This window comes from Rhodamnia argentea, chromosome 3, assembly GCF_020921035.1.
Source record: "Rhodamnia argentea isolate NSW1041297 chromosome 3, ASM2092103v1, whole genome shotgun sequence".
Lineage (NCBI taxonomy): Eukaryota > Viridiplantae > Streptophyta > Magnoliopsida > Myrtales > Myrtaceae > Rhodamnia > Rhodamnia argentea.
Genome location: NC_063152.1, coordinates 15,796,192 through 15,809,988, shown reverse-complemented (window position 1 = coordinate 15,809,988; position 13,797 = coordinate 15,796,192). Strand labels below are relative to the sequence as shown.

The following is a 13,797-nucleotide window of genomic DNA, read 5'->3' as shown; positions in this document are numbered from 1 at the left end:
CGATAGTCCGAATAATGCGGTGGCGGTGGCACACTGTTTGCAGGGAAATAAGTCCACATGTTCACACCTTTAGATGTCTTGGTCCATCCTTCAGCACCACCATTTCAAAATTGCTAAAAGGAAATTACGCGTCTCTGCCGTCTAGTATAAGAACAAATCAACAGGAAGCTCAAGTGGTGAGCAAACCACCTGAAAACACTATCAAATCTCAAGCTTATAGCCATTGTCGAACTCCATCATCTAATGGCTTCTTCATCGAAACCCAAAAGTATTTACGACGTCTTCTTGAATTTCAGAGGTACAGACCTGTGCAACAACTTCCTCGGTCATCTCTACAAAGCTTTAAACCAGAATGGAATATACACTTTTATTGATCGCGAGGAAATGAGGAAGGGAGACCAAATATCGGCGGCGCTTATGAAAGCCATTGAGCAATCGTGTATTGCAATCATCATTTTTTCGGAGGATTACGCTTCTTCACATTGGTGCTTGGAAGAGGCGACAAAGATTATGGAGTGCAAGGAGCAAAATGACCTGACCGTTCTACCGGTTTTTTATAAAGTGGATCCAAGAGAAGTGAGAGGGGGAAAAGAGAGGTATGGGAAAGCTCTGGCTAAGCATGAGTCCAAGTTTGGGAAGGATTCGGAGAAAGTGAAGAGATGGAAGAAAGCCCTTTTCAACGCCGGTAACTTGTCCTGGTGGCATTTGAATGATGGGTAAGTTGAGTGGAGTTCATATTTTGCGCAAGAAACGAAAATTTACAAGTAGGTATAAAGACTATTTGTAAAAAAGAATGAATGAATCGACACACATGATTGCATCTATAAAATGTTAAAACTTGATCGATCGATGGAGAAAATGCTTTTGACAAAATAAGAAAATGGACAAAATGTTAAGTAATGTTATTGCACTTACCTTATTTCTTTGGAAGGAGTAAGAAAGTTCGCAACGCTTGATTTAACATAATTGGTGTATACAGGCCTTGTTAGGCAATGACATCGTTCCAGTATTTAGTAGTTTTAGAATCGAAATCTTAACCACCATTTAATGTCCGAAATAGCTCTTTTTTGATTAAGCGTATAAATAAATCACTTATAATAGCTAAATAGATCGTAGTAGATCGTCATGTGTAAAGCAAAAGGGCATGATACGGTTGGATGACCAAAAGTTGAACCCTGAACTTGTTTTGATTGGTGTGGAGCTCTTGGAGTTCTAATTTGCCTGCGTGGGAATACATTTTGTTTTGGCTGTGATTATCTGAAAAGTTGACGTACTGCTTTGTCTTCGTTAGCTAGGATTGCTCGTTATTTTCTTATTCAAATCGCTAAAAAGATGCTACAAACTCCTTTTTCCTCTTTTTGTCAGAGATGAATCAGAGCTTGTACAAAGAATTGTGAAGAAAATCTCCACTCTCCTGGATCGAACACCTTTGTATGTTGCTAAGCATCCGGTCGGAATAGAGTCCCGAGTGGTTAAGTTGAAATCAATGGTAAACGCTGACTCTGATGATGATGTTGTCCTGGTGGGATTATGGGCATCCGAAGGCCTAGGCAAGACAACCTTAGCAGAAGCCATGTACAACGCTACTATTAGACAATTTGAGGGTTCGTGTTTTCTGGCAAATGTTCGAGAAAGTTCAAAAGATCGCATGGGTCTAGTTACTTTGCAAGAAAAATTACTAAAGGATATATTATTACTGCAACAAAGACATGAAGTGTCCGATGTTGATGAAGGTATCAATCTAATACAGTCTAGACTTCATCACAAAAAAGTTCTCCTTGTATGTGGATGACTTGTGCCAGTTGAATGCTTTAGCAGGAGAATGCGAGTGGTTTGGTAACGGGAGTAGGATCATCGTTACTACAAGAGACAAACATTTATTGACTGGTCACGGGATAAATCAAGATCAAGTGTATGAAGTTAAAGCACTGGATGATAGTGAAGCTTATGAGCTACTAAGTAGGCATGCGTTTCCAACACACCCAAAATTAAATATCAGGAAAGATCTAGTAGGTAGTGTTCTAAATCTTGCCAAAGGCCTTCCCTTAGCACTTGAGGTTTTGGGTTCCTTCTTATGTGGTAGAAGAGAACATGAATGGGAAAGTACACTAAAGAACCTTTCCACAGTTCCCAACAGTAAGATCAATGATGTGCTCAAAATAAGTTATAATGGACTAGAGCACAATGAGAAAGAGATTTTTCTCGACATTGTCTGCTTCTTTAAGGGGAAGGATCCTAACTACGTAAAGAAAGTTCTCGACGGTTGCGATCTTGAGGCTACAATAGGATTAGAAATTCTCATTGAGAGATCCTTGATCAGAATTGAGTATGTAATAGAAATGCATGACTCGATTCAGTTCATGGGTATGGAAATTGTGAACCAAGAATATCGAGCTAACCCCGAGAGACGTAGTAGGCTATGGCAGTACGATGATGTTTCCGATGTTACGGCAAGTGATGCGGTAAGATTGCAATTGCCATCAAGATTATGCTCCTTATCTTCGACTCTATTTACTAAATATGTATAACCAAAATAGTCTTGAATATACAGGGAGGTTGCGCTATAAAAGCCATAGTGTTGGAGCCGCCCGAGCTGAAAGAGCTAAATATCCATCCTAATGCTTTTACAAAAATGAGATGTTTGAGATTGCTCATCGTGCGCAACGTGTATAATTCTTTTCAAGGCCCTATATGGCTTCCAAACGAGCTAAGATGGATTGAATGGGCTGGACTTGGTACCTGGAATCCACATTTTTCTTCTGGTCCAAATAAATTAGTGAGACTTGATATGAGCAATTGCAGTATCCCAGGAGTCATAAAACTATGTAAGGTGAGCATTTATCTACATAGACCTTTTTATTATCTACTTCATTTGTCCGGGCACATGCGTATTATAGGAACTAGCATTCATAAGGAAATGGTATTCCTCTGTTTTATAAACCACTTCCCTATTTACTTTCAGAATGACGTTCATTATATGCAGACACAGAAATTTTGAATTTTTTTTTATGATGTTCATTGCAGCATGAGTAAATTCAAATCTTAATGCATTGAAATATGTGAGACAAAATAGAATGATCAAAGTTGGTTTCGCTGTTTTTGCAGGCCTTCCAACAATTGAAGTTCCTTTCATTTACCAACTGCAACTCATTGGTTTGTACGCCCGACCTCTCATGTGCTCCGAATCTCCAGGAATTGTACATTTGGAATTGCAAAAGCATGGTAGAAGTCCACGAGTCGATTGCATATCATGACAAGTTACGGGTGTTGCAATTAATTGGGTGCTCTGAATTTAGTGTTTTTCCAAATGTGCTCCAGTCAAAAAATCTTAGAGATCTCTATCTTGCTGGTTGCACAAAATTTGATAGATTTCCTGATATTCCATGTGAACTCGAAGGCCTGAAATGGATTTATTTAGGAGGGACCGCTATTAAAGGATTTCCTGCATCAATAGAAAATTTGTGTTCTTTGAAGTCAATGGTACTATACGATTGCATAAACCTAGTAAGTCTTCCGTCTAACATTTACAAGTTACGAAATATTGAAAGCTTGGACATTTGCAGTTGCAAAAATTTTATTGGGTTGCCAAAGTACGAGGAATTAGCTGGTCTGCACATGAAGAAAGGACTTTCAAATTTACGATCTTTAATTCTTCAGAAATGTAATCTGTCCGAAATAGAGTTTCTTGAGGATCTTTCATGTTCTCCCCTTTTGAGAAGGTTAGAATTGTCGGATAACCATATTACTCGCCTTCCTACATCCATCAGTAAGCGTGATCATTTACTTCGATTGGATGTTTCTGGTTGCCGTCAATTACAAGAGATTCCCGAGCTTCCACCATATTTGAAATGTCTTTGCGCGAAAGGGTGCGAATCTCTGCAAACAAATCGACATTTGACTTCAATTGATCAGTGGGTCCATCGAGGGTTGACCATGGTTGATACTGCCTCATCTGACGATGTTGGAATCTCTCTCTGTCTCTCATACAGTGTGTGCTTGAATTCTTCTACTTGAGTACTTTCTAACAGTCTATTTTTACAACACGCTTTTCAGTTTTATTTTCATCTCCCTGGAGAAGAGATGCCAGATTGGTTTCAACCTGTTGAAAAAGATTCCGTATCTTTCATGGTTTCAAAGAAATTATATGACAAGTTTCTCGGATTGGTTGACTGTTCCACTCATCTGGACTCGGAACTTGCTGGGAGGGTCACTAGAGCTAGTAGATGTAGAGAAGACGAGAATTGCTTCGTTCTCATTGGAGCATTTTTTAGAAGGAAAATTTCAAAAAAGGGCCCGAAGTGGTCTCGTTTTCTCAAATAAGGGCCTAGAATGAACATCGTTTCAAATAAGGACTCGAAGTGCTCAAATCATTTCAAATAAGGGCCCAGTTGAAGGATATTTTTGTCTTTTAATCTTTTGGCCTTTTCTTTTCTGTTTTTCCTTTTTTTCTCCTCCCCTCCCCTCCTGTTCATCATCTCTTCTGACTTGAATGCACGGTCGTCTTCGTCTTCCATCTACCGACGCCCTCAGGGAAAGAGAGAGAGAGAGACCAAGGGGTGGGTCGTTCCTTCGTTTCTTTCCCTCGGGACGAATGGATTGATCGGAAGTGGGCTTTGAGCCGGTCTTGCGGAGGGATTTCGTCGGGGTGTTTCCGAATGGTGGAGAGATTTTGTGGACCAGCGATAAAGAAACCGCAAAAACGAGGCGTTCCGATGGCAGCCAATAACAATAACTCATCGGAGATGCCGGAAGAGCCGAGCATCGACACCGACAAGCTCAGCTATGAGATCTTCTCAATCCTCGAGAGCAAGTTCCTCTTTGGCTACGACGACCCCAAGCTCCGGGTCCCCAAGCAAATGAACCAAAAAACCACCCGCCGACCTCGACGTGGACAATAACAACCCCTTCGCCATCAAGAACCAGCGAGGTAAAATCTGCATCCTTGCCGTCGATCGCGGCAGCATGCGGGGCATCCTCCCCGGCGAAACCTTCGCCTATTTGGAGCATGCCCTCAAGTCGAAGTCCGGCAACCCGGACGCCAGCATCGTTGACTACTTCGACGTCATCGCGGGCACCGGCGTAGGCGTCATCTTTACCGCCATGCTTTTCGCCACAAAGGACCACAGCCGCCCTCTTTTCTGGGAAGACGACACGTGGAAGTTCCTCGCCGACCATGGCCAGAAGTTCTACTGCTTACAGCCCATCTCCGGCTCAGGCGAGTTCTCGCGGAGGCTCTTACGGGGTGCTCCGCCAGCTCCACGTCGTCGGTGACATGTCGACCGGAGAGGCTTGTGAGGGGCAAGGAGGAGGCGGACTCTAAGGGACACGCCGAAGCCGATCCCGGTGCCGTGCTACGACCTAATGAGCTCGGCACCACTCTTGTTCTCGCGTGCAGACATGCCGGAGACGGATGGGTTCGACTTCCGGCTCCGGGAGGTGTGCCGGGTCACGTCGTCGGAGCCTGGTGTCCTGGAGTCGGTGCATATGCGGTCGGTGGACGGGTGGATGCGGTGCGTGGCAATGGGAGGGGCACTGGCGATGAGCAACCCCGCGGCGGCGGCAATCACGCACGTGCTACACAACAAGCGGGAGTTCTCGTTCGTGCGAGGGATGGAGGACCTGTTGAAGAAGACGTGCTGGAGGAGATGATGAACAGGAGCGGAAGGGAGGAGAAAAAAAGGAAAAACAGAAAAGAAAAGGCCAAAAGATTAAAAGATAAAAATATCCTTCTATTGGGCCCCTATTTGAAACGATTTGAGCACTTTAGGCCCTTTTTTGAAACGATATTCACTCTAGGCCCTTATTTGAGAAAACAAGACCACTTCGGGTCCTTTTTTGAAATTTTCCCTTTTTTAGATGCAAAAGGCAGGATCCTTTTAGCATGTTCTTCCATGAAATTGATGCGAGTTGTGTAGAATTTAGCATCGAACCAGCGCATGGAAAAGCGAAAAAGTGGGGATTCCGAATAATATGCAAGCCATTAGAGGACGATTTAAAGATCAAGATTCGAGACAATGAGCTGATAGATCCAAATTTCCTCTATGAGATTGGTGATTACTCAACAGATCTAGAAGCCGAGAGTCCCCATATGCATGAAGACAGTCCGATCGAAGTAGATCTAGTAAAGAACTCGCAAGATTGTCAAATGAGTATGGAGGAACATAGTCAAATAGTATCCAGAAGAAATCATGAGCTTATTCTCCATCAAGGCATGCGAACCAAGACTATGCTAACTTCCAATTTGACCGGAGGAGATGAGAATGGTGGTGTTGGCTTGCAGCTTTTGTTGTCAGAATGACGGAAACTTGGTAAGAAAGCAATTCGTCGTAGGTAAGTGAACTCACCTGATCTTCATTAAAATGCCTTCTTTCTTCTTGTTTCTTCTCGTTCTCTTTTCCCAAAAGAACTTGGAACTTGTTACCCAAGTTTACTTGACATCCTAAATAAAATTCTGCAGTTCTTTATGTGACGCCCGAAATAAATTCGTAGTCTGTTAAGAGACCGAGTTCAATAAAAAGAATTATTATTGAATTCCAATTGATATAAAATTTCGGATCAAAAGGACGTAAGTGACGATTTTTGGACGTTTCCCGATTTGTCGTTCGGTTTCGATTGGGTCTCGAAATCGTAGTGGCCGCGACTTAGGATTTTAATCCTCGCGCTTAGACTTTTTTGGGACCGAGCCTAACCCATGAAAATCCAAATTTTATCCTCAATCGATTGAGCAAAAAATCCAATCAATCCTGATTTATCAAAAGACCGTTTCGCCCTCGGATATTATGCATGTAAGACAAAATGCCTTAATGGTGAGTGAACTGGTGGACCCCACTTTTGGTCAAATCTTCACCCACTAGTCAACTCAGTTCTCTCTCTCTCTCTCTCTCTCTCTCTTCCGCTGCTCCTCCTTCCCTGTTCGTGCGAGGCCCCCCTCCCCCATAGTAGAACCGAAGCTTCCTCCTCCCTCACTCACCGGCCACCCATCCTCTTCCTTGGTTGTTTTTGTGCGACAACTACCTCTGCCCTCCACTCAGCCTCCGTCTGGCCGCCGTTGTCGCCGTTAGACCTGCCAGACAGCCGCCTGAAGCTCCCTCAGTCCGCCTGCCCTGTTTCGCATCCGTGGGCTGTTCAAGCCCCGCCAGCCCTTGCCGCCGCCTCCCGACCTCCACCCACCACCCCGCCATTGTCCCTCCAACCCCCAGACGCCGTCCCACCACCGTGCGCCGCCGCGGAGCCGCCCGACAGCTCCGGATCAGACCCCAAGCCCGTCTGCCCTGTTTTTCGTCGCCCGAGCCGCCGCGGCTGTTCCAAATTGCTCAGCCCAGATCCAGCCACCCCAGACCACCCCCAACAACCATCTTTGACCCCTCATCATCCCCCAAGGTCACCGGAAGTCGATCGCCGCCTGTGGAGCTCAGATTGAGCCCCGGCCAACCTCCACTGTTCTGACCCGAGCCTCCCCTATTCTGCGCCGGTTCTGCCCAGCCGTCGTTCTGCCGCCTCCAGCTGTCTGCTGCCGCCACCGACGCCACCAACAGCTACCCCGGAGACCCCCCGACATGGCCGAACCTTTCCCCCACCCTTGGATTGCCCAAAACCCCACAAAACAGCCTGTTTCCACTGTTCCAGCTGCTGCCCTGTTCTGCCCGGTCACTGTTCACCACCGGCCACCACTGTTTCGGCCAACTCTAGCCACCAGCCGCCACCCCCGAGTCCCGTGCCGCTGTCTCGAGTTGTCACCAAGTCTTCCGGGCCATCCCGGACCGAGTTGGAACCCGGAGCTTAAGTTTGATCGGGCCGCGAGTCGCCGATCGTCGTCGGTCGGGCCGGGCCAAGTTTGTGTCGCTGCCGCCCGAGTTGAGACTGCTCGAGTTAGTTTAATTATGAGTTAGCCCCTAACTCTTGGTTAGGACGTTAATTGCGTTCGGATTAGTTTAATTAGTTAATTATGGTGTTTAGGTAGATTAATTACGGTCGAGCTAGAAAAAAATGTGGTTTAGGCTAAATGATCGTAATTAGTTAAGATTAGTCAATTAGCTAGGTTGTCTATGGCTAATTGGTGAGTAGAATTGATTGATTTGATTGATCACGAGTGAGCGATAGGTCAGAGACGAGTGCGCAATTGGTTATCAATTGGAATTAATAATCGACTAGTTGCAATTGATTAATTGGTTCTTGAATTGTTGGTCGTGAATGCCGGATTGACTGTTGATTGCCATGGGGGTCCGATTAGATGTTAATCTCCCCAAATTGCTAGGTCTGTCGGTCGATATAATTGCGCATTCATGTGACCACGTATGAGATAAAATTGCATGATTTTGCACGAAAATGAACTTGGGCCAAGTATTTGAACATGCGAGTATGAGCATTCGACCTAATTCCAAGAAATGAACTAGCTGGTTGTCGAAGTGCTTGAGTGGCCACATAATGGGATAATTCCGATGATCATTATCTTCCGGTCGATCGGTCCTGGCAATCATTATCTTACGGTTGCTGGATGCGCGTTAGCCATTGTCTTCTAGCCGTTCGTTTGCCGGTCGCAACTTGTGATGGGCCGAAGCCTTTTAAGGATTCCCGTTAGCTCCGTGCCGTGTCGACAATCATTGTCTTACGGTTGGTCGAGCGGAGTCACATGGACCGGCCGAAGTCGTCGCCGGAAGTAAGGGACGATGCCTGGTCCCGCCAGAAGAGCACCAACCGACTAGTGTGCCGAACCTATAAGTCGGTTCTGATAATAAATGGACTACGTGTGGTGTCCTGTGCATGCAAGTGATGTGATGCTTTGCTAATGGATTAATTGGTGTGGTTGGTCAGATTGTTGAGTCGAGTCTACATTGCATTATGTGTGGCATGGAGGGTAAGCTTGCATGTGGTTGAAATATCTGCTCTTTAGTGATGTGATTGATCGTTAAGATGTCTGAGCGAATCAACGTCCTAACCGAGCTTAGGCGTTAACTCACGGAGATTTTATATCTCACCCTGTCGTTGTTAAACATTTTCAGGCCCTTAGCCGTGGAGAACGGGAAGTGGATGTGGACCTTATGGGATAGGTTGGGGAGTCGTGTTAATTTTGACCTGGTATCTCGGAGGGTCGTAGAAAGTAGCCCGAAGAATGGGCTTGTGGATATTTCACATCCTTGGGTTAATAATGATAATTAAATACAATGTGATTTTTGCTGATCTGTTGTGATTTGGTTGGTGTAACTATCGGTTTAACTATCCCTGTTGTTTCATTTGATTTTTGGGAAGTGCACGTTCCGCATGCGTAATTGAAGATTAAAAATTAAAGGGATCGATGACGTGCCCGGGACGTCATTCTTTTTGACCCGAGGCGTTTTGGTAGGGATGTTGCTGGCCCGAGAGTCGGGGCGTGACACTTTATTCTCTAAATCCTCAGTTCTCTGCCAAACTATGAATTCCACCGACCCACTTTCAGCATCACGACTGCTCATCTTGCATCCGACACTACTGAGCTCCAACGAATGTAAGATTGCCACCTTCCTGAAATAGAGTCCCTAGTGAACCGACGGTGATGACTAGCAAGCGGAGGGACAGACTACCACCACAGAACGAAGCCATTGCAAATGGTTAGGTAGCTTCGGGTGAACGATTCCCTGCAGAGGTTCTGAGCTTCGTGCAGATTGCTATAGGTCAGGTAACACCTGGCACATCCGAATTGTATTAAGTTTGTGTAATGCTTGAGCTGGATTTTGAATTCGATTCGTGTGGTGCTAAAGCTGCGCGGGAGCTTGAAGAACGTGTCTTGAATTTGTTCGAGAGACGTTGATTAAGTGTTTCATCGTAAGTTAAGTCTGTGGATGCTTGGTAGTGAATTCACTGGCAATCTATGTCACATGATGCAAAATCAGCAACAATCCCTAGAAGGTATATCTATTCAGTCTTTCTTTTGATTGGTGGCAGTTTATTCGAAGTAGGTGAAGTCTACGTTCAATGGAAAAACAAGCGAGGGAGGATGAAACAATGGGAAGTAGGGTGCATATGGGTAGGTTCGGTCGAAACCGACGAGACTGAGAGGGATTTGGGTGCTTTTGAGGTGTCTAGGAAATGTGGATGGGTAGTATGTACGTATCATAAAGATGTGCAGCCGGTAATAGGTTTACTAGGACAATTGATTTCTACTGGACATCCTTGATCGTATAGCTATGAGACATGGATTCATTCCATTAGCAGCTGCATGTTGATGCTTAAAGTATTTCTACTGGGAGCAACTTGAAGTTGATTTCCTCTTGAATTGCCAGATTGCAGTCATGCAATGCATGAGAGAATTTCTCATTCTCATGCTCATATTTTTCCTCCTAACAAGTAACATGAGCCATTTGATTTTCTTTTATAGGGCAAAGCTTGCGTTGGACATATTTGAGGTTCCAGTTGGGTAAAAAAGCTGATTTCCAGTACCTTGTGGAGCATAATAAAAGACAAAGGCACATTGCCATAGGAGCAAAAATGCTATCAGAAAAAGTGGAGGTGGCTAATCCAATAGCCTGGTGCATTTCAGTATCTTTTTCCATGTGAGATTCTTAGCAACTTCAGGCGAGCAAAACTTGTTGACTTGAAGGAGAGAACATTGTTCATTAAATGCATTTCCTTCTACACTAAGAACCAACTTTCTCACTGACAAAGTTTCCAAGTTTGATATCCTTGCATTATTTTGTTCTCCTTGCGCTTTCATAGGCAACAAGACATGCAGAGATGGAAGCTCTTGATGACGTTCATGAATAGCAGCGGAGGACTGAATTTCCGGCTGCAGAAGATGCAGAGGACCTTTCACCACGCTCCCTTTCGTGTGACATGTGAACCATAAATAATGTGTGCAGTAGCATTGTGAACCAAGACCATTTGAAATTCTAGTTAGATTGGCAGAGATGAGTATGGCAGTGTTTGCTCGCTGCTTCTGTTGTTAGCATGATCGGTACACTTGCGGACCTCCACTTTACATATGAATTACTTCTGAGGAGAGAAACTCGACTTACTTCTCGGCAAGGGTGTTGTGCCGGCCTGGCCCCTGGGCGAATAGTTTCATGTGTGGACACTGGAGAGTACATTTCATGCGAAGAAAACTAAGACAGGAACAAGATCCCATGCGCATCCAAGAACACCCTCGTTGAGTTTTATCTATCTTTGTTCTCCATTTGTACTTTTTCTCAAGTTGCTTCTTGCACTTTCATCCTCCTTGTATTTTCGTTTCGAAATTTTATCTCATTTCAATGTAATTTCAATTCCAGTTCATCTACTTTTATTCGCACTCAATTTCATATAGATTCATTCCTCCATCCAAGCCCCACTCGTACATTTTATACTCTACTATGTGTTGGGAAGCGGATTCCCATTTGTAAATCAATCTAATTTGCAGAAAACATGCCCAATAGAATCACTTGAATCATCGATCGTGCAAAGTACATCACGAGAACGTACCTTATTTGTCACCGGTTAAAAGCCCCCTTATGCGATCTTGGAGTTTCGTCATCGAGTGTCAATCGACGGATGATTTTTGGGAGGAGTATTTTCTTTCTTGAATGAATATCGTTACTTGACGATAGGGAGAAAGAAGAAGTTTTTGTATCATTTGAAACAACGTGACTTTTCACGTTGGTTTCAAACGATAATCGTAGAGGGGGGTGTTGTTGCCCGCATGGGCGCACACCATATCCCCGTGAACCCTATTCACTATTATCCAATATCTCCCACTCGCCCATGCAGGGCAAATAACTCCCATCTGCCCACCGAGGGCCAAATATAAAACTCCTCTTATTTTCGCAAAGTTCATATTGGCAAATAACCAGGTCGACCAGCATACTTTAAGAGCTCGTTGTCACATATCCGTTAGGAGTATATAGCAGCTCAAAAATAGGCATGACCATAGATAGATTTCAGTATGCTGTACCCTAGATCAATCAGTCACATACATATCTCTCTCTAGATCTCATTCTAAAATATGACACGTTATATTCACAGTTATGATCATACTAAATAATCATAACTGACCGGTCTGTGAATATAATCCATGAGTGACACAAATCTCTAAATCGATCTTCCTCATCCATTAGACCTCTTAATTTCATTTCAGCTCGCTTTTCTAGAAATGTCCCTTTAGATCGAATCAATTTCTTGACCATGTGTAACATTCTAAGGTAGCGAACACTAAAGAGAAATCTCGAGAATAACGAAGAGTCATGAGGGTACAAAAAATTGAGAAATTTTATCCTCGAGAGTCTCCACGGCATAGAAAAGTTGAGATCTAAACTTTTGCCAACTCTCATTGGTCGATTATGCATACATAATATGAAATACGTATTACGATATTTTTCTCCTTCCCCTTGGAGCATATGTCTTTTCATTTTAATACCATACAAATGATTACTTTTGACACACTAGTGCTTTACTTGAGTTCACGTAACAACTTCAGCCAAAAAGTTTCCATCAGAACTCTCATCCGGCATTGAAGATAGATAAAGTGAAATATGTGGGTTATTTCACTTTCGGACATTATAATATGATAAGTCCTCATCTTAACATTCTATTAAGGCGGCATTTATATATATACATATATATATATTTAAGCTTGAGCTCTCAATTATCACCTAGAAAATAAGCTTAAAATTGCCTCATCTCTATTCAACACACAATAAATAGAGGTGATTACCTATGCAAGTGGGCTAATCTCATATCTGTATGACATATCTTTTAAATACAATGCACCAAGCATTAACATGCATAAATATCAAATAGACTTACATATTGACAAACAATATCATTAATCACTAATATTTAGGGGAAAATACAAATATTTAATACATCAACATCTATGCAGTTCTAGAGTTTTTATATGACTTGAGAAAACATCTCTAGGAATTGGTTTAGTCATAGGATCTGCTAACATACTATACGTAGATACATATTGTAGGCTCACTTCCTTTCGTGCTACCATGTCTTTGACATAGTTATACTTAATGTCTATGTGTTTGGTCTTGCCATGAAACTTAAGATCCTTAGTGTAGGCCATTGCTGCTCGACTATCACAAGAAACCTTCACAGGTTTTGTAGCATCTTTAGTAACACCCAAATGATCTAAAAATCTTTTAAGCCAAACACCCTCCCGTGTTTGCCGCGATAATGCCACGAACTCGGCTTCCATGGTGGATAAGGCTATACACTGTTGTTTCTTCTTGCTCCATGATATGGCGCCATTATTCAAGTAAGAACACATTTCCGAAGTGGACTTCCTCTCATCCAAATCTCCTCCCCCGTCGGCATCGGTATAGCCTTTAAGGTGCAGATCACTTCCTTGATAAGTCAGAAAGTAATTAGCGGTTGCTTTCAGATACCTCGGGATTCTCTTAACGGCAGTCCAATGTGCTTGACCTGGATTAGATTGGTATCTACCGACCAGTCCAACCGCATAGCAAATATCATGTCTAGTACACGTCATAGCGTACATGAGGCTTCCAACAGCACTAGCATATGGAACGTTTTTCATACGTTCATGCTCTTGTGGAGTCTTAGGACACATCCTTAAGCTCAATCCTTCACCTTTTGCAATAGGAGTATCAATGGGATTGCAATCTTGCATACGAAATTGTTCAAGAACTTTATTGATATATGTCTCTTGCGAAAGAGACAAGAACTTTTTTGAACGATCTCTCGAAATTTTGACTCCGAGAATGTACGTAGCTTCGCCCATATCTTTCATTTCAAAATTGGAAGATAACTATCTTTTGACTGTCTTGACAAACTACATATCACTTCCGGCAATCAATATATCATCAACATATAATGATAAAA

General features: G+C 43.4%; 4 protein-coding genes across 4 annotated transcripts in view; all 4 read left to right on the top strand.

Moving 5' to 3' along the window:
- LOC115732668 (disease resistance protein RUN1-like) overlaps nucleotides 1-13,797 on the top strand; it is a 525,447-nt gene that overhangs the window by 188,066 nt on the left and 323,584 nt on the right. The window lies entirely within an intron of this gene.
- The window catches only part of LOC125314481, a 66,291-nt gene that overhangs the window by 46,747 nt on the left and 5,747 nt on the right, over nucleotides 1-13,797 (top strand). The gene's annotated exons all lie outside the window — the stretch shown is intronic.
- Nucleotides 195-3,346, top strand: LOC115729724 (TMV resistance protein N). The gene is made up of 2 exons (XM_048276861.1): nucleotides 195-716; nucleotides 3,106-3,346. Exons 1-2 carry the CDS (start codon nucleotides 244-246, stop codon nucleotides 3,119-3,121), a joined length of 489 nt encoding a protein of 162 aa, XP_048132818.1. The 5' UTR covers nucleotides 195-243; the 3' UTR covers nucleotides 3,122-3,346.
- Nucleotides 4,504-7,420, top strand: LOC115729726 (patatin-like protein 7). Its single transcript, XM_048276198.1, is given in 4 exon segments — nucleotides 4,504-4,856; nucleotides 4,894-5,633; nucleotides 5,857-6,149; nucleotides 7,032-7,420. Coding segments are annotated over 4 exon segments (1,623 nt in total). The 5' UTR covers nucleotides 4,504-4,655.

What these genes read in the sequence shown, in the direction of transcription:
- LOC115729724 (XM_048276861.1), top strand. Translation starts at nt 244, where the DNA reads ATGGCTTCTTCATCGAAACCCAAAAGTATTTACGACGTCTTCTTGAAT.